General features: G+C 39.6%; 1 protein-coding gene across 1 annotated transcript; it reads left to right on the forward strand.

The window, feature by feature from the left end:
• Positions 1–225: 225 nt before the first annotated feature.
• Positions 226–21819, forward strand: LOC111964016 (T-box transcription factor TBX5-A). The gene is made up of 9 exons (XM_023987664.2): positions 226–726; positions 1626–1798; positions 2135–2229; positions 4148–4267; positions 5704–5851; positions 12786–12938; positions 16804–16895; positions 19115–19347; positions 19530–21819. Exons 2-9 carry the CDS (start codon positions 1655–1657, stop codon positions 20117–20119), a joined length of 1575 nt encoding a protein of 524 aa, XP_023843432.1. The 5' UTR covers positions 226–726; positions 1626–1654; the 3' UTR covers positions 20120–21819.
• Positions 21820–22181: the final 362 nt, after the last annotated feature.

Raw genomic sequence — 22181 nt, forward strand, 5'->3', positions numbered from 1 at the left:
ATATACATATTTTTTAAATAGGATGAATGTATTCTAACACATGCCTTTATCTGTGTTTGTCTCTTAATTGATCGTGACGAGTTATTTCTGTAAACAAAATCACAATTGCAAACGTTACTGAGTTTGCGCAATAGGAAAATATCTCCAGCAGATTTAGCAGTAAATGAGAGGTTTTATAGGGGGTTGAGGGACGTGGGAGGGTGGACATGAAGAAGACTATACTTGAGGGTGACCATTCCTGTTCAGGCACTGGATAGGCAGAGAGGACACCCCAAACTAGCCTAAGCTGCTCGTCACAGACTCAGCGCTTCCGCTTCGTAACGCGTACTACTGTGGACTGTTGGTGTGTGAGAGGGAGGGAGAGAGAGAGAGAGGAGGGAGGAAAGAAGCTCGTTGACGGACTTGCTCCTCTGGAACACTGCTATACTGCTATGTGCTATCACCAGGGAAGGCTTCCCGAACATCTCGACTATAAAATGTACAATAAAGTAACGCCACGCGCGTTATTTTAGCCATCTTTGCAAGAGTCTTGAATGGTCTTGGTCGCTAGGTTGCAGTCAATCTGAAGATAGAGACAATCCATGGAGATACTGGATAGCCTTTTCGGGCTACACATTGGGATTATACATTGAATTGGGTGGAAACTCTTAGCAAACATTTTTTGAAGAAACTACCTCGGCTGTGGCATAGCTTCACGATATTGAAAGTGACGTTTCTGGTTACAAGGTAAATCCGTTTTTACTGTACGGAGTAGGCTACCCGGTGTCATCGTGGTTAGTGGTTCATTATAGTAATTGTTATCGCAGGTCATGTCAGTTTAGGCCCTCGTATTGGGGAAAACATCAGGTCTGTTTTTGCAAGGAGCTGGGGACGCGTTTAGATACAGAAGCCGTACATTAGACCATTTTGGCTATACGTCGTGCTCTCTGTTTATACAAATACATATATCTTACTATTTGCAGTGGTGGTAGTTGTTACCATCACCATCTAGCATCCAAGGAATATATAGCCGGGCGGCTTTGTCCCGAATTTAAGGTTTTTGTAATAATTTGTCTAGATTCCCTACAAAAAACATCACGCCGGCAGGTAGCCTAGTGTTTAGAGCTTTGGGCCACTAACCGAAAGGTTGCTGGATCGAATCCCCGAGCTGACAAGGTAGAAATCTGTCGTTCTGCCCCTGAGCAAGGCACCCACTGTTCCCCAGCAGGCTGTCATTGTAAATAATAATTTTTTCTTAACTGACTTCCCTAGTTTAAAAAAATAGTCTACTAGATATTTTCCTATTGCGCAATAATTTCTGCTACAATTATTGCTGTCTTTATTTTCTTCGTTATTATATCAATTATAATGAAAGCCATAGACGTATAGCAGTTGCGAATCACTACGACTCACGCTCAACCTTTGTTCAATGAAAGAGTCGCAGACTGAAATGTATTAGAAGTATGAGGACTGCGTGTGTTGAGCATGTCATGGTTATTTTATTTTGACCTACAAGTCATTTCAGTCGAACTGGAATTTCAATTGGCTAATGTCACATCAAAAATGTATTGAAAAAAGTTATGCGCATGGGTCTATTCAGGACTGAGATTGTGACGTTAAAATGTGCTTTTGTTTCGATCTGACAGTTGAGGCCTTGGTCTCCGGAGCTCCAGACATGGCGGACCAGGATGAAACCGTTGGGCTCCAAAATTCGCCAAGCGGTTCAGAGTCAAAGGAATTACACTCCGAGAGTAAAGCAGATAAACAAAATGGAACTTCGGGCAAATCTCCATCCTCCCAGACGACATATATTCAACAGGTCAGCGTTACTAACTATTTTGAACCTATGCACTTCAGGTCGACAGCCTCAGGTCACTGCCGAGAGGTTGCTCTGGACCTATATGCCTATCTATAGTATTGCTTCAGAGTAGCCACATGTGAATAGTAGGTTAATATGAAATGCTATTGTATCTATAGGTTTTTGTTGAACTATAGTGGAATGTATACTACAGTGCAACATTGTCCCGGTATGAATGACATGACATAGAGAAGTATATATTAGTTGTATAATGATTGGGCTAATTAAGCTTACAGAATGATGTCAACTGCAAGGAAAAGTGATATTGATATTCGTTTGACTTGTCTAATTGTGAAGGGAATGGAGGGGATAAAAGTGTACCTGCACGAGAGGGAACTGTGGGAGAAGTTTCACGAGGTGGGGACAGAGATGATTATCACCAAAGCAGGAAGGTAAGAGAGCAACGCCTGCATACACTGGCATTATGGGCTATGCAGATACATTTTTAGGAACATGCAATTATTTAAATATTGTTGCCATGGTCAATATATACATACATATACCAATATATTACTGAAATTAGTTGTGTCATGTGTGTATGCTTTAATTTGATGAATTATCCATGTTTGCAATACGCTTAGGCCTACGTGTGAGGTTATGTTTGAATAATTATTTGTTGAAAAAAATTGTCAACCTTTAGTGGTACTAATTTTGGCAGCTCTGTGTCTGAAAAAGTGAATCCGTCCATGTTACGTTTGATGTATGAGCACAGAGATGAGAGGTTTTACTTTTCAAAAATGTGATAGTGAAATTAATGCTGTATTCGTTCCTGGAAGGAGGCCTTCTTTCACTTTTTTCAATAGGCCAAGAGATAGCGCCATAAATACATCTATATAGGCAGGGTCTTCTTAAGACAGACCCTTGGCTAGATACAAGTCAAATAAACAACACGTGGCATATATTACGCGTTATATCACCTCCATTCTTGTAATCCTCTCTCACTTTCTCCATCCATTTTATTTTTGACGTGTATTTTTCCAAATTGAATAGGTGATATTCTTTTCATTCTACCCTAGTGTTCGTCACGTTTGCCATATTGAAAACATTGTCGACATTGACTTTTCAAGACAAAAAGTAGGGGGGCGGAGTGTAAATCCGTTTAGCAATTCCGTCTAACTGGCCTGTTTAGAAACTCTCAAGGAATATGGTTGAGATATTCTTGTACCTGTGAACTTCAATATGCATGATGGTCGGTGGTCTCTGCTCATGTTCACAAATCGTCTTGTGGCTTTTAGGTATTTATTATTAATTTCAGTGATGTCTCAATAGCCTTCTTAGGGTGCATTAGGTTCATGTTTTTTCTCATAGCTACATAAAGCCGTCTTTATATTATGCCCATTCATTCCCCCTCTTTGGCTTAAGACTTTATTAACCATCAGCCCTTACTCCTTCCCATCACCCGGGGCGGCAGGTAGCCTAGTTGTTAGAGTTTTTGGCCAGTAACCGAAAGGTTGATACCTCGAATCCCTGTCAAGGTAAACATCTGTCGTTCTGCCCCTGAACAAGGCAAACCCACTGTTCCTAGGCCGTCATTGTAAATAAGAATTTGTTCTTAAGTGACTTGCCTAGTTAAATAAAGGATTAGTAAAACAAATCGCCACTTCAGCGTACGACTTATTTTCTTTAGCAATTTCTATACCATTGCTGACGTTTTACTTGTGGAAATTGGCACATCTGGAAATATATGTGCACACATCACACATCTGGTTTTAGTGGGGCATTTGATGCAAAATAAGCTTCCTTAAACCGAGAAACAATAGGCCCATTCCTTCATAGAATAGCCTATTTTATTTTGTTGAAGTACATTCGCTTCTTTTGTTGCATGCGTAAAAGTATGCAGTCGCTTCCAAACGAACAAATATATATTTGGCTACTTTAATTCCCATTTATTTTCTTTTGTTTTATTGATTAATGTTCTAAGCTTCATTTGGTTGTATGTGTCTGACGTTGATATTCATTTTGAACCAGTGGGGTTTACACCCACCCCTAAAGACGTGGAGTTGTAGGTCATTCGTAGATTTGTTTAAGCTTGCTAAATTTGGATCAAGTTGTGGGCTTCTATGCAAGGCCTGTGTCAAGGTTGTAGAAGTTCATTGATTTTAACAGTATGATTTCGGAACTGTAATCAATTTATATGACAGGCAGGACATCATGTAGAGTTGAACAATATCGACTATTCCATAAATGTGTCAATAATCCTACATTCCCTTAAGCAAATGGTCACTTCAATCAATGATAGCAGTCATACTTTATTCATGGAAAACATTTGCACTTGCATTGTGTAACTATTTCATCGTGCTTCATTTGCAGAAGAATGTTTCCCAGCTTCAAAGTGAAGGTCACTGGATTGAACCCTAAAACGAAATACATACTCCTGATGGATGTCGTGCCTGCGGACGACCATCGCTACAAATTCGCTGATAATAAATGGTATGTAGGACTTTTGCAAAACAAGTGCCTCTTGGATCGTTCCAGGCAATTTCCAAAGCCGTATCACAACTACCTGTATGCAACATGATCACGTGAACACATTATGATACGTATTTTCAGCTCCAGGATGTTTCACAACCCTATAATGAGGCGTTTTCTGTTTGCGAGTTTTAATAGCATTACAGTGCAGTTCAGTAGCATATGGGCCTATGCTCTCAGGCTACTACTATTGCATACATCGATATATGGAAACTGTAGTCAATGTGCAATAAATTACCATAGTAGGCCTATAAGAATGTATCCAGTTTATGTCAATAAATTGCCTTATACTTCACGCTATGGAATGAGATTCATAATCAGTCTTGGGACTAAAAAACTTTTTTATTGAATTTGTAAGGTTAGGCCTACGGTTTATGCCTCAAATTCTTTTCCCATGCATTTCGTAGGCCTAGTAGGCAATCTTTAGCAAACTATTCCTTATGTCTCAAATGTATAAACATGTTGCTGTAGGCTGTGCAGCCTAATGTAGTTTAAAATACAATTTTACCAAATCCGAAGAAGAAGAAATGGCTTTCGGGTGGAGTAGGGCAATTGAGTAGGGGGATCCTTGGAAAGTGCTGTGGAGTTGTGCTGACTACCGACTGGAGGCTTAGGCTATTTTTGTGTTTTATGCGACTTTAATATAGTGTTGATGTTTCGTATGGTGAGGGTGTAGCTCTCTTCTGACACCTCTGAGACATTCTCTTTACCGTCAGTGAAACGTAGCTTAAACACTATTTGTCATGTCCATCTGGTCAACAATGCCTTTTTGGGGTCAGTGGTTCTCTATTGAGAGTTTTTAAAGAGTATAATCACATGCAAATAACGCTGATAATGACCTGTTCAGCGCATGTTGTGGAACTAATCGGCTCTTGGTCAACTAAGAAAATAATGTTCGCCCGTGCCAAATTGCAGGTTATTTGTTGTTGGTCAACGTATAGCACGCCATAGGACACAAGACTATAGGCTTAATGTAGGATATTATATAAAAACATGTGTTCAGTTTGCATTTATTGTCACACAATAGCCTTTTTTACAAAAATGTGCCATTCGCATTCCTTTGGGGTGAGAGTAGGCTAAACAAAAATAGGCTATACGTGGACAGTATTAAAAACTACAAACTAAAGGCATTTGTCGAACCTTCAATTTCATGAACTATTGGCCTATAATGGTATAACCTTGGTAAAGTCTCCAGTTTTGGAACAAACCCTAGGCCTACTTCCAAATAGCTTAAATTAATTTATTTCGAAGAAGCCTTGGCTACAAATTAGGCTAAACCTGTATTTCTGATGAAAAGTTAACTATGCCTGAGGCATTTTCATAAACAGCAGTGGGAAACAGTGGGGAAGTAGGAAAAGTATTTTTTTAAACGCTGACTTTGGTGGTGTGATTCTCAGGTCTGTGACCGGGAAGGCCGAACCTGCCATGCCCGGGAGGCTCTACGTTCACCCGGACTCTCCTGCGACTGGGGCGCATTGGATGAGGCAGCTAGTCTCTTTCCAGAAGCTGAAACTGACGAACAACCACCTGGATCCTTTTGGACATGTATGTTTACGGCTCTTCATATATTATGGGTTGGTCTGTAAGACGCATAATGATTTTCGTAAAGGAATACTGTGGCTTATAATTATCAACACAACATCTGCATGCATTAGTAAAGATTAGAAGTCAGATGGCATCCGTTTCTTTCCTTTTAACGACGCTCTCATTATGAACTCCCAAGACCCTAGATTTTGTGATCCATGTCTGAAACAATATAGCAAACATCACTTACATAATCGATTTGCTTCGATGTTAAAAATTGTGCTCTTGGCTAGAGATGTGGTTCCAGGTTCGGGTGACATTGTGTCCAAATTAGACATCTAAACAGAGAATACAGGATAGGACTGATTACGATACAATAGTTATATCCTTTATTGGACATAAAAACTGCCCTATGCGATTATTAATATTTTGTTAATTGACAATCACAAGAACAATATTGGTTGTTAAAGTAATTGAAATAAGGAAGTGGATTATGCACAAAATAGCCAATAAGAAAAAAGTTAGAAAACTATAACAATTCTAGAAAGTTAAGTGATAAACTTACTCTATCCATCTCTTGAATTATGGCATGAAGTGTCAATATTGGTCACCTGCTTGTTGCTTCTACATGTATGAAGCTGATTAGAATTGCAGTTGGTTGAGCCTATTCTTTCTGCTCAGAGTGGAGCAACATTATTTTAATGATTTAAGCAAATAACAAACTGGATGCAAACCATAACACTATAAAGGTCAGCACATAATCATATGGTCACAGATTTAACAGCAATTTGCCATCATTGATGATAGCTGTAGTAGGGAGTATGTTGATTGGAAATCATTTCGCATTGTTTGCATGTGTAAAAGTATGGGCTCACTGCAAATCTACAGCACAATGCGTGTGATTTTGAAGTCAGCAATAGGACAGATTGTACTCTCTTTAACCATTGACCAAAGCACCTACAGCACACACAGCACTATCTATCTTCTGCTCGGTCACATGACTCCTTTGGCGGTGTGTGAGAATTTATAGTGATTGTTGCCTTGCCAAAACCCAGCTGGTAGAATGAAATTGGAGCTCAGTTCAGTTGGATTGTGAGCAGTGTTGTAAATTTCGGGCCAGAATGCATTTTTAATTGGTTGCAGTGGTTCCTGGCATGCCCTCTTTCGTGCTCAAAAAGTTCCATAGGATTCATAAATGAAATACTGGTGCTGGGCCAAAAAACGATTCTATCAGCTTGTTTGTCCAGCTGGTTGAAATAACTTTGAGACAATTTATAATTACTAGCGTCAGACATGGAGTTGAAACATGTCAGTGAGGTAGGTTGGAGACAGTTAGGAGGGACCTGAAACAGAACTTTACATTACAATAGTTTGGTAATTAGGCAGAACAGAGCAGGACCTCCCCTCCCCAGCCAGAGAGCATGCTGGGATAAACCAGTGGCTCCTGTAGGTTTCAGAAGGTTGAAATGAATGCTTTTATGACTGTATATGTTTGTAATTGAGTGTGAATGTGAGTTTATTGAAGGGATTTCTGATATTTGGTTTGATTTTCACAGTTCATTTTGCTATTGTTAAAGTTTACAATACATCTTATTGACAATATTTATATATTTGATGTTTGTTGACTCTCAATCATATAGATGGTATAATCTCAGTTATTTGGGTTAGGTTGCTAATTGAGGCGTTAGTTTCTATCTGATACCAATAGTATGCATATAAACATATGATTACACATTTTCAGTTTAGGGCCTACGTTTTATCACAAGCCTCAGCTAGGGCTTTGATCTCCCTCTCAACTTGCGAAACATTTCTCAATGTTATGCATCTTCTCCCCCAATTTGCTGGTGCTGGTGCACTCGTCCAGTCCTCCCCACACATGTTTTAGCCAGGAGGGTGGAGTGTGGATATCCCACTGTTTATGTTCCAATGGCAGTGTGAGATGAGCAATAGATGATGGTGTACAAAGCCTGTTAATCCAAAGGCTTCAGAAAGCCCTCTGATGTGGAGGAACTTGAAAGCAGAGGGCAGCCGCTGGGGACCCAGGTTGATCCCTCACTATCATTAAATACTATCATACAGAGTCGGGGAGAATGGAGATGCAGAGAGCCAGGGCAACTGGGCAGGGAGACAAGGCGTGTGTTGGAGGCCTAGTGGGTGGTCTGCTATGCTCTGTGGTCACCCGTTCACAGACTGACAGACACGAAGGGAACCCCAACCCTGTCTGTGGTTCATGTTGTTGTCTGTAGAAAATTAACACCAGACTCCTGGTGTAGGTCACATGACACATAGATGTCTCCAGGAGTTAGAAAACAAGGTTGCAGCCATCTAAATGTGTTAAATCAAAGCATACCAATGGTTTGTATCATAGTGAATCTGTAAGACAGATAACTTTTACATTTGCGGTGATATAGGCTGTTGTTCATAAATTATTTACAAGTCCCTAACCAACCTCCTCTGAAGGCTTTGTGGTGGGATTGGTGAATGTGAGCATACATTCTGTTTTCTCCCACAGCGTTTATCTAATTTAGTGTTTTAAATACTTAAAAAATACTTCAGCTTTGACCCCATTGTATTTTTAATGGGTAACATCAATGTGAGTCATAATGCATTTCCAGTGTTGGCTGTTGAAATACATTCACCCATTTTTGGTTTCGAAGACAATCAAATGCATTGTACACTAACCTACTATCAAAGTGCTTTTGGAAATGGATAACTATTTACTCTCTATTCTGAGGTTGAACTGTTCCATCAGCTGTGAGAATCCACTGAGTTCGTGTCTTTGTAATGCCCCAGCAGTCTAGGAGGTCAGGGCATCCTCTCCCTTTTCTCTGCAGCATGGCAATTGAAAGGAAAGTACTAAAACAACCCTACAGATAAGAAATAGGTGGAATGCCCAGGGGCAGGGGTGCAGGGGGTTCCTTAGGGGGCAAAGGAGAAAAAACCCTGTTTTGTTATCTGCAAATGTAAGTGGATTTAATGAAATTAAAAATCATTAGATTGTTCATGGCTGATGCCCATGACTCCACAGTATGTCAGACCAATTAGACTAAAGCCTGCGGATGAGATGGCCTCATGAGAAGAGTTCAGGGCTCAAGTTCAACTGGGTGGACCGCGTCTTAATGTCGCCAATGGTAGTAGTCATCACTTAGCGTTACTAGACCAGAGGGGTCAGGGCAAATGCAGGGAAAGAGAAGATGTTCACGTGTTACAATGGGAACTCATCTTTTCTGACATATGTGCATTATCATGGGATGTAAAGAGCATTGTAATGTATTACTGAATGTATTACTGTCATGCCCTTCAGTGATGTGTTTGTAGAGTTACATACAAGCTATGCTCACATTTAGATTTTGACTGTACTTTAAATTATATTGTCAAATAAATGTACAAATACTGTATCTTGGGCTCCTGATTGGCGCAGTGGTCTAAGGCACTGAATCTTAGTGCAAGAGGTGTTGCTGCAGTCGCTGGTTCATATCCAGACTGCATCACATCCGGCTGTGATTGGGAGTCCCATAGGGCGGCACACAATTGGCCAGGGTAGGCCGTCATTGTAAATAAGAATGTGTTCTTAACTGACTTGCCTAGTTAAATAAAGGTAAAATAAAAAGTCAATTGCTATATGAGTATTCTTGGTTTTAATGTATGTTTTATATACACTGAACAAAAATATAAATGCAACATGTAAAGTGTTGGTCTCATGTTTCATGAGCTGGAATAAAAGATCCCAGAAATGTTCCATACGCACAAAAATCTGATTTCTATCATTCTGTGTACAAATGTGTTTACATCCCTATTAGTGAGCATTTCTCTTTTGCCAAAAAAACCTGTCTAGGACAGGGGTTCCGCTAGCGGAACTCCGCCCACATTCCACTGAAAAGGCAGAGCGCGAAATTCAAAAAATATTTTGTAGAAATATTAAACTTTCACACATTAACAAGTCCAATACAGCAAATGAAAGATAAACATCTTGTGAATACAGCCAACATGTCCGATTTTTAAAATGTTTTACAGCGAAAACACCACGTATATTTATGTTAGCTCACCACCAAATACAAAAAAGCACAGACATTTCTTTCACAGCACAGGTAGCTTGCACAAAACCAACCAAACTAACCAAGAACCAACCAAACTAACCAAGAAACAACTTCATCAGATGACAGTCTTATAACATGTTATACAATAAATCTATGTTTTGTTCGAAAAATGTGCATATTTGAGGTATAAATCATAGTTTTACATTGCAGCTACCATCACAAATAGCACCGAAGCAACCAGAGTAATTACAGAGACCAACGTGAAATACCTAAATACTCATCATATAACATTTATGAAAAATACATGGTGTACAGCAAATGAAAGACAAACATCTTGTGAATCCAGCCAATATTTCAGATTTTTTAAGTGTTTTACAGCGAAAACACAATATAGCATTATATTAGCTTACCACAATAGCCAAAAACACAACCCATTTATCAGCAGCAAAAGTTAGCGATCGTAAAAAACCAGCAAAAGATATATAATTTTTCACTAACCTTGATAAGCTTCATCAGATGACAGTCCTATAACATCAGGTTATACAATACACTTATGTTTTGTTCGAAAATGTGCATATTTAGAGCTGCAAACCGTGGTTATACATTGTGAATATGTAGCATCGATTCACCAAATTGTCCGGAGATATTTTGGACACTCACCTATTCTGACCAAATAACTCATAATAAACTTTACTAAAAAATACATGTTGTACAGCAAATGATAGATACACTAGTTCTTAATGCAATCGCCGTGTTAGAATTCTAAAAATAACTTTAGTACGACATACAGCTTACGTTATAGCGAGACAGCGCCCAAAATCTGGGCGGAAATAATAGTAAACATTTTCGACAGAAATACGAAATAACATCATAAATGGGTCCTACTTTTGGTGAGCTTCCATCAGAATCTTGTACAAGGGGTCCTTTGTCCAGAATAATCGTTGTTTGGATTMAGAATGTCCTCTTCGTCTGTWGAWTTWGCAACCAAAACTAGCMWWGTGGCGCGAAGCTGTCCATCGTCACCAAACGCAGAGAACGGAACACGCCAAAACTCCCGAAAAAAATTCAATAATCTGATAAAACTATATTGAAAAAACATACTTTACGATGATATTATCACATTTATCAAATAAAATCAAAGCCGGAGATATTAGCCGTCTATAAGGAAAGCTTTTCAGAAGCCAAAGCTGATGTCCTTCCCGCGTCTTCCTGAACAAAGGAAATTGGGGTCATGTCATTCCAAGACCTCTCTTTTGACCATAGATATAGCTAGACTCCCCATTTCACCTCTCACTGCCTATTGACATGTAGTGGAAGGCGTATGAAGTGCATGTATAGTCATAAATTTCAAGCAAATTAATAGGGAGGCCCTGGAACAGAGCCTCGATTTCAGATTTTTCACTTTCTGACAGGAAGTTTGCTGCAAAATGAGTTCTGTTTTACTCACAGATATAATTCAAACGGTTTTAGAAACTTGAGAGTGTTTTCTATTCAATAGTAATAATAATATGCATATTGTACGAGCAAGAATAGAGTACGAGGCCATTTAAATTGGGCACGATTTTTCCCCAAAGTGAAAATAGCGCCCTCTATTCTCAACAGGATAATCCATCCACCTGATATTTGTGGCATATCAAGAAGCTGCTTAAACAGTATGATCATTATACAGGTGCACCTTGTGCTGGGACAATAAAAGTCCACTCTAAAATGTGTGTGCAATTGGCATGCTGACTGCAGAAATGTCCACCAGAGCGTTTGCCAGAGAATTTTATGTTAATTTCTCTACCATAAGCCGCCTCCAACGTCATTTTAGAGAATTTGGCAGTACATCCAAACAGCCATTAAACCGCATACCACGTGTATGGCATCGTGTGGGTGAGCAGTTTGCTGATGTCAACGTTGTGAACCGGGTGCCCCATGGTGGTGGTGGGGTTATGGTATGGGCAGGCATAAACTATGGACAATGAACACAATTGTATTTTATCGATGTCAATTTGAATGCACAGAGATAACGTGATCAGATCCTGAGGCCCATTGTTGTGCCATTCATCCGCCACCATCACCTCATGTTTCAGCATGATAATGCACATCCCCATATCGCAAGGATCTGTACACAATTCCTGGAAGCTGAAAATGTCCCAATTCTTCCAAGGTCTGCATCCTCACTAGACATGTCACCCATTGAGCATGTTTGGGATGCTCTGGATCGACCTGTACGTCAGCATGTTCCAGTTTACACCAAATATCCATCAACTTCGCACAGCTGTTGAAGAGCAGTGGGACAACTTTCCACAGGTCAAAATCAACAGCCTGATCAACTCTATATGAAGGAGATGTGTCACGCTGCATAAGACAAATAGTGATCACACCAAATACCGACTGGTTTTCTGATCCACGCACCTACCTTTTTTTTAAGGTATCCGTGACCAACAGATGCATATCTGTATTCTCAGTCATGTGAAATCCATAGATTAGTGCCTAATGAATTATTTAAATTGGCTGATTTCCTTATATGAACTGTAACTCAGTCATTGAGTTTATATTTTTGTTCAGTATATTTGTATGTTTTATTCAAAGCACTAGCAATAGTATTTTGAGTTTATCAGAATTTCCTGAATGGGTTTAGAACTATGTTTCTTATTCTTGGTGCTGGGGACCCAAATGGTTACACATTTGCCCCAGCACTACACACCTGGTTGATTCCACTAATCAAAGGTTTGTTGATGAGTTGATTTGTAGAATCAGTTGTGTAGTACTAGGGCAAACTCAACTGAAAAACACTGGTTTAGATTTATCTGAATGTGATTTTGATAATATCAGACTTTGTGTTTAGGTGAGATTATACGTCAGGGTGGCCTATTTGTCAGGAGAAAACAGAAATTGTCAAAATACAAATAGGCATACATTTCTCTCTTCAGATTATCCTCAACTCCATGCATAAATACCAACCCAGGATTCACATCGTGAAAGCAGATGAAAATAACGGCTTTGGCTCCAAGAACACTGCGTTTTGTACCCACGTCTTTCCAGAGACCGCCTTCATTGCGGTTACGTCCTACCAGAACCATAAGGTAAGTCTTCGATTTTGGACATATTTAAGTCATTGTATTGTGTGTGTGTGTGTGTGAATAGCCTAAATTGTTATGAATTTGTCAGTGTATCATAGATTGGTAATTAATTACACATAGTTTATAACTAATACAAACTTTTTGACTTATAGGCATAGAGTAAAACCGCCTTTTTGCATCGCCTTGTCAATTGAAAGTGACACAAAACGTCACAACACGTAGAAAATAATTTCATGGAATAATCGAAAACAGTTCATTAGCATCAGAAAGTTGCTCATGCTGCAGGCTTTATTGCTGCTAAAGACCTGACGGTAAGACGTACAGCCGACGAATGAGCTCATTATCAAAGCTAGAATAATAAAACGGATAGGGTGTATCCTTTCGCAAGAAATGGAGTCCGATGTAATTATATGTCCCCATGAGCAGTGGCAGAACATTAGGCCCACGTCTGATAATCACCGATATCATATTCAGTCATTGGCAGATGTAAGTAAGCTGTCCTATGGGCCGGGGAAACCGCATGTCCAAAATATTGGATAAGGCACGACCTCAAGAGACTTTTGGTAATTTCAATGACTGGTCCCGTTTCATTAAACTTTAAACTCAACGATACGAATTACAGATACTCCTCATACATTTTGAAAGTTGTATTACTGGCCTATGAGTGTATGTTCTTTATTATGTTTGCGCTTTATTGATATGCTATTGTATATTACTAGAGAAAATGTAGTAGCCTATAGCCTGTAAGAAATAAAGCAACAGCTTGTTTTATTGTCACCAATGTGCCCAACTCCATAGGATACTGAAGCTGCAGTAAATGTCGAAATAGTCCATATTGGGATTATTTTAATCATAAACAATTAATTAATGTATGCATTTATTTTTGTTTCTTATTGAAATGTGATAATTCACAGGCACATAGACTATTACGCATGGACTCGAGCTTGCAAGTATTATAATTTTAGTTCTACTTAAATAAGTCAATTCTAGATTAAAACATGAGTATATTTTCTTTCATGTACACTACCATACCTAGGCATACATATATTTATTGTGATATTTTCCTATATGAACTTGAAAACATTTACATCCACTTGTTGAATGCACTTTATTTTGGTTGCGATTTGGAGCGTTTAGAGAAGACATCGAAATAATATTAAAGAATTCGTTTTCCTCAATTCTGACGACTCATAATCTTAGGAGTGCTGTCCTATCGTTTCTGCGTCTGTTTAACATCCGTTTTTAACTATGTCGGAGTCAGATTTTAGTGTGGAACAGAGGGAATATGCAAGGGGGCGAGGACCCTTAATGTGTCCTGAGCCAATCCGAATTCCCAAAGACTCTGAGAAACAGGAAATTCAAATGACTGAAACTCTGGAGAAACCATTAATTATATTCAGGGAGTTTATTGAGGGGACCTGAGAATGCAACATGGGCTAATTATTATTACCAGAGCCTGCCAGACTTCCAGATAGATGTCTGATTACCGTAACCTTTTCCACGAATACATAATCCAAGAAGGTTACATCTGCCAATTAAACAAGAGAAAGTTATCATCCCATGCATTTTGGGGAAAGGGCACTAACGCGCATGAGCAGACGCAGCCATTTGCCGTCAAAACGGTCAAACTTGACCATACTATAGGCTTGTATTCAACAAATATAGCAATTTCCTTCTTAGTAAGCTATTTTGAAAACAACTCGCGTTTTCACATCTTCTGTTCTCAAATCAATAGGCAAATAGCACACAGAAAAGCATTGGTCCTAGGCATGTTGAATCTGAACGTATACTTGTACCAGCTAATTGACTACCTCTAACGAATTATAATTGCATTATAGTAAATACCATAGCCAAATATCACATGCAATACATGATATAAACAAATGCAGTATCCTACTGTATTATGAATGAATGTTTGTCATGGTTGCTATCTGTGGTAAAGACAAGTATATCTAACGAGTTGGTAACAACTTGCTTTGTATTTAACGGGGTGTATAAGCCTATAAATGTTTCCAGAATTGTTAGGAAACTCTGTTACCCCAGGCTTGTCTAATTCTTTCATACTATCAATGTTAATTCACGGCGCTTTCTTTGATACACCCAACAGCACACTATTCAATATTTATAATATACGTTTGGAAATAGTCTTACATTTGTATAGTCCGGTAGGAATTCGTCCAAGTGATAATTGATTCAACATGATTGACGCTCAGTAATATAAACTTTTCATCAAAGTTTCATTAGTGAATTAGGGTTCGTTTCATTAACATTTGCATTTACTATGCTATTCTTGCCTGCCTTTATAATGTAATATTTCACCTGAATTATCCTGCATATTAGGCTTGCAATTAAACAGGCATGGTAGGCCTAAGCGATTACTTCGGCGTTTGGGTATGCTATTTTGTTGAGGGTGTGTTACAAGTTATTTTTGCGAACATTTTGTACCACCAACAGTTATTTTCAAAAGTATTGCTTTTTTAAATAGATAACTAACATTGAGAATCATTATGTTGTTGGAAAACGATCAAAAAAATGATTGAATTCCCTTAAAACTTCTTTATTATCCACACTTTATTTTCTACATTTGCTTCTCAATGAAAATCTACATGGTGCCAAAAGGCACCATACATTAACGAGAAGCTAAAAACGTGTTTTTTCTCAACAAGAGATGTTGTACAAGGTTTCGTAGAAAATGAGAGCCAGTGCGAGGACAAAAATCCATTCTTGTTGTGAGGCGGTAAGCACTAGACCCGCCAACTAATTAGGGCCTACCTGCCAGAAACAGCGCGCCATTGGGAGAGGGCGATCCCTGCATTCTGTTTAACCTCGGAGTCGTTACTACACTTAGAAAAAAAGGTGCAATCTAGAACCTAAAATGGTTCTTCGGCTGTCCCCTTATGATAACCGTTCGTAGAACCCTTTTGGGTTCCAGGTAGAACCCTTTCCACAGGGGGTTATACATGGAACACAGAAGTTTTCTACTTGGAACCCTTAAAGGGGGACAGTCCATGGAAAATTACATTTTTGGCGTCAACTTTAGAACTGTAGCCTGATCCACTCTAATATTTATAGAGCTGTGTGGTCCAGCTATACTTTTATGATAGAAAGTGTTCATATTTAGAATTAATGAATTAATCTTGTTTTTCGGGATTCAATTGTGTGTTTACACTGAGCACATGTTCAATTCATCTAAATGGTCATAGGTGAGGTAGGCAATACTTTGCATTCTTTTTTTGCCATCAGACCTGCCTAATTATCACTTGAAACATTGGTTTGTGTTTAATAGGCTAAATTCCACATTTTGTGAACATATGACCCCAAAGTGACTGGTCCTTGCAATTTGTAGTATATGGCATTTCAGATGTTTTTCACCAAGTAGTTTGGATGTAGTGAACTACTTTTTCAAAGTAACTTTAGTTCAACTGTATTTTCTTAAGGGTAGCTTTAGTGTAGTTTAACTTCTTCCAGTGTGAAGTAATTGGTAGCTTGGTAAACTAGATTTCCAGAGTAGCTTCCCCAGCACTGTTAAATAGCAGACTTCAAACCACAGGTTTTGTGAGGTTTCTCCCCAGGTGCTTATTTGAAAGGTTCAGTTTGTCACGAGACTGACCACAGCGCATGTGGACCTATGGAAAGTGTCTCATCCCAAAAGCATCATGAGGCTGATGTTCCACACGGGAGGGTAAACACGCTAGTTTTAAGTGAACATATACTGCTATAGGCCTCAAAGGATACAACAAGTCCTCACATAATATAGAGGAAAGGAAACACAAGTAGAGCATTGTGATATTAAGTTTTCTTTTTACATATTGTTGTAACTGACGGTTGAATTATGTAACAACTTACAAATGTGCATGCTGTTTTACAGATAACCCAGCTGAAGATAGAGAACAACCCATTTGCAAAAGGCTTCCGTGGGAGTGATGACATGGAGCTCCATCGGATGTCCAGAATGCAAAGGTACAGATGTAGGATCTTAATTTGATCACTCTTTTGTTACTGAGAAGTTTCCTGCACCACAGGAAATGCATATGAGCTTTGTGATTTACGTAAATTCACTGAAAACCTGCACTAACACAGTTATATTAACAGTATTGCACTTGTCATATAGCCTATTTTATCCAGCTAATAGCCCAACCACCGATCAAGCAACTTTATGGACTAAACGTTCAAATCCTCTTGCTGCACGATTCTTTTTCTATGACAATACTGGTCAAATTAAGAACCTACATCTGTAGAAACCTATCACAGTCTCAAACAGACACATAGCCAATGGCCAAGCTTTGGTTCAATGCTTAAATTGCCTAACTTTTCTATCTCAGCCTACTAGAAATAATCCAAAATTACCATCATTAGCAGTTGTTTAGCACACTATACTGTAAGATGATAAACTGGAAACAGACATTAGACAATGTAACCGCTATTACAGTAGATAAGGATTACTAACATTGTAATCAGTGTCACTTCACAAGCACCGTTGTAATCCTTCAGTCAGTGAAATGCAAACCAGATATGAGTGTTATTTTCAGTGAGCCCCACCGCTCCCTGCTCCTCTCTCCCCAGCTGGGATTTAAGTGTAGTTCTTGAGCAGAGGCCAGTCTTTGTGTCCCAGGGCTTTTATGGCTTATCTGGCAGGGCCTTCTGAACCAATGACATCCATCTTTACCCAATACTCCTACCACTCATCTGTGCATTGATGATATGGCTGGTCCAGCAGTGGCATCGACCACATGCCCCTCCCCTTTATTCATTCCAGATGAGTGCTTTACGCATGCGTCCACACAGTGTGGAAAACACATTTTCAAAGGAGAAAATCTGGTTTGAGACTTCCCCAGATCGCCAACTAAGGTGTTGCATGGCCTTTCAAACAGAGCATTCCGAAATCAGAGAAAAATGGGAAAGGAGCCTTGTTTTCCAATGCTGCAGTGAAACTTTGCCTCCCATTAATTTTTGGAATGGGAGAACAGAACATTCTCTCTAGTAAGCCACTGCAGGTGAGTCATTTTTGGTTGACTGATTTTCCCCATCAGTAGGTGATAGGACACATTAAATGCAAATCTTGTAGTGAAATTATACTTAAGAAACTATTGGGGTGTTTTTCCTTTTTCTTACCTGCAGTAATGTTTTAACAAATTGATATTGCAAATTTAATTTGGGATTATCTAAGTCAGACGTTGATTAAGTTGGTTCATGTCACAAGATAATACTGCTGTAAGTGAAATAGTTATTTTTTATAGACATTTGTAAATTGATTTTAATTGGCCAAAGGCCAAACCAGACTATCACTCCTAAATGCCACTGTCCTGTCTTGCCAAGTACAGTAAGCTCAGCACGTCTGGTCTTGGTTAGTATTTCCAAGAGAGAGCTTATTGCAAAACCAGGTCACTGGTTCAAAAGTAACAGTCAAAGAAATCAAAGAAACGGAAGAGGCAAGAATGGTCCATTCATGGATCCTGTAGATTAATGTGACTGGAATAAATCCCTGTCTTTCCACTAGAAACTGATCCTCTGGAACATCGTCTCCCTGGGAATCCTAAGTGGGTTTGTCTCATTGATGGTCAGTGTGGTTTGTTAGCATTGAGAAGGGTATAGTGTCCGATCATTGGATGCAAGAGAGTGTGTATATAAGTCAGCCATGGTTAATGACTGAGGTCAGGCGCAGTCCTCAAGTTGATACCAGGCTGTCAAGTAATATATTTTTCTTCTTCTTTTGCATGCGAAAATGTATTATGAATGCAAATAAATGAACAAATACTATAACGAGGATAATTAGGATTATTGATCTAGGATACTTAGGTGATGATTAAATACTAATGGCAATGATAGTAGTAGTAGTAGTGGTGGTAATATTAGTTGAAGAAGCATACAGTACAGTAAATGTTATCATCATTCCCTCACTCCCTCACGACGCCAGGTCAGCGGAGTCAATCACCACCTTCCGGAGACACCTGAAACCCCACCTCTTTAAGGAATACCTAGGATAGGATAAAGTAATCCTTCTAACCCCCCCCCCCTTAAAAGAGTTAGATGCACTATTGTAAAGTGGTTGTTCCACTGGATATCATAAGGTGAATGCACCAATTTGTAAGTCGCTCTGGATAAGAGCGTCTGCTAAATGACTTAAATGTAATGTAAATGTAAATCATTTCCTAACCCTGTCTCTGTATGTATGTCTGCAGCACTAAGGAGTACCCGGTGGTCCCTCGCAGTACGGTGCGCCAGAGGGTGGGCACCAGCCAGAGCCCGTTCAGTGGGGAGGTGCAGGGTATTGCCAACCCCAGTGGCCTGGCCTCCCAGTACACCCAGTGTGAGAACGGGGCCACCAGCACCTCACAGGATCTCCTGCCCCAGTCTGGCTCCTACCCTCTCCCACACGAGCACAGCCAGGACTACCACTGCATCAAGAGAAAAGGTGGGCCAGGCTATCATGATATATGAGCCATACATGCTAATGGGATGGGTTGTTAGGAAGCATAAAAAAGGGAAACATAGTTGATTACTAAAGTAAAAATATGTACAATGTTTTGTTCAGCTGATAGGAGTCTACAGTATGTGTACATACTGTAACTGTAACTGTTTCATGTCGGTCCGTAGTGGAGGATGACTGTCACTCAGGGGAGCACACCTACAAGAAGGCTTACCTGGAGAGCTCCTCCAGCGAGGACGACCATTACTACCGTCCCGTCAGCTACCCACAGAGCCTGGGCCTGCCCGGGGGGCCCTACAGGACCGAGTCRGGCCAGAGGCAGGCCTGTATGTACGCTAGCGCCTCCCAGGGGGCCGAGCCCGTCCCCAGCTTGGAGGACATCAGCTGTAACACCTGGGCCGGCATCTCGCCCTACGGCAGCTGCTCCGTCACCACCATGCAGCCAATGGAGCGGCTGCCCTACCAGCACTTCTCCGCCCACTTCACCTCGGGGCCCCTGGTGTCCAGACTGAGTGGGGTGGCAGGCCACGCCTCTCCGCAGCTGGGTGACGCCCACCACGCCATGTACCAGGGCCCCATGGCCCATCAGACTCTGGGCCGCCAGTGCAGCCCCGGGGCAGGCATCCAGTCACCCACTGCAGGTCTCCAAGGCAACGAGTACCTGTACTCACATGGGATCCCGCGCACACTGTCGCCTCATCAGTACCACGCGGTGCACAGCGTCAGCATCATGCCAGAGTGGAATGAGAGCAGCTAAAAGGGTTTTCTTCATAGGAAAGATGAAGACGTTATAGAAAATAGGACAGTGATAAGGTGGGACTTTAGATACATCTATATTTATATTTTTTAAGCTATATACAGTATGGCAGTGCAGTCTCGTGAGATTAGTGGGTGATCCATGAATGCCTCGAGCATTGGACTTTGGTGCTCAGAGGAAGTGGGAATGTCTTTGCAGTTGACTTGTTACTGCGCCTACGGGCAAACATCACGAGGATGAGCAAAACAAGGTGGAGACAAGCATTAACCATTGAGTTTTAAGGAGTCTTATTAGGACAACTAAATACGAGTTTAAAAGCCAATGCTTTTGCATGAGGGACAGAAGTGACTTTATCAAGAGACTCCCATTTTTTAAATGTCCTGTTTTGATAGTGTATTATACATCTTGGTGCTTGAAGGATATGTTTTCTTCTTTTTCTGCTTCAAGTAGAAATCTTGTTGACCTTTATTCTGTAGATCTTTACATACTTTAGATTTTGTGCAAAAAAAAGTTTCCATTTTGTTTGGTGCTTTTGTAGTGAAACGCTTACTTTCTAAAACCATTCTACAGAAATTCAGAAGATGTGATAATTTTTTCTGTGGCTATTTTGAAAACATACTCGGTGAGTTGCTGGCCAGATTTGTCAATCAAAATGACAAAGGGCAGAAAACATTAGATACTTATATGAAAGACATTGTATTGCTCTGCTTTACTTTGAATACATGACCACCATATCCATGGATACGGGTGTGCATAACGGTGAGGTCATAGGCAGTTGACAGGTCAATAAGATGACAGTGTGTTCTGTAGAGGAAGTGTGTATTGATATCCTCTCTAACTCTGGCATGTACAACACACACTTTGACCTGGAAATATTTGGATGTGGTTTGCCGTTTGTCTGGGGAAGGTGTGTGAAAAATGTACCTGGTATTCGCTTGCAACAAAAGCTAAGAAACAAGAAACCTTCTGACATAGTGGTTCTCATTCAGACACTGCCCTTATAAGAGATATAAGCTAGAACCGGTGAAAAGGTGATTGCATATTTTTATTTTGGTCATTGAAAATACAATTTTTATTAGTCTATGTTGTACCCAGTAAATGTGTGTTGTTTCTCAATCTTTTCATTTATGCTCCTACAATTGGCACTTCTCCCACGAATACAGTCATGAACTCAACTGGAGCAAACAAAGATATGTATGGTGTATGACGCCTTTAACAATGTAGAATGCAAAGAACCAGAGGCAAAGATTGATAGAGACAAATAATCATAATATGAAATCATGGTCACTTCAGAGATTTTAAGAGACATCAGTCAAAATACACGTAATTTCTGCCAATATATGGAAGTCATGTTATATGTTAAAGGTCAGTTTTATGTATGGACAAAGACTTATTTTTAAAATGCTTGTAGTTGATAGAATGTTACTTGTCGATAGTATTTATTTTTTTCCTGTATTGTAAATCAACTTGTTCCTGTTGTATCGACAATGAAATGTGTTAGTCGGTCCGGTTCTTTTTGTTAATTTGTTATTTAGGCTAAATGTATTTTCTTTTTTAATCATCCTGCTTTAGAAATCAGGACATTCATTTACAGTTGTCAAATGTCTAAGAAAGACAGAGATTGATTACTGTGGTGTAAATAAACACACATGTATATAGAATACGGAATACTTGCAATAAATTTAAAAGAGGATTCTGTATTTTCTGATTTGACCTGTGTTTTATTTTGATGACGCTTACTGTTGAATTGTGACACCTAACAAAACTACTTAAACATAAAACATTGAATTCATAATTTGGGATCTATAGGACTCTGTACAGAGATAAGATGTTTGACTACAACTCTACATAGATACAGACAGCTATGCAAAACCATAAGAGACAATAATGTGATACACCCAAGTGTGGGGTAATGGACAAAAACTCTGACCATAGACTTTTTGCTCCTTTGTTTGTATACACATAATTTTTGTTAATGCAACAAATGTTAAATCTTGTCATCCCAATGTAGGCAGCAGCAGTAACTAATTATACATACTTGTCCCCAGCTTCTCTTTATTCA

Source organism: Salvelinus sp. IW2-2015, linkage group LG5 (genome assembly GCF_002910315.2).
Source record: "Salvelinus sp. IW2-2015 linkage group LG5, ASM291031v2, whole genome shotgun sequence".
Classification (NCBI taxonomy): domain Eukaryota; kingdom Metazoa; phylum Chordata; class Actinopteri; order Salmoniformes; family Salmonidae; genus Salvelinus; species Salvelinus sp. IW2-2015.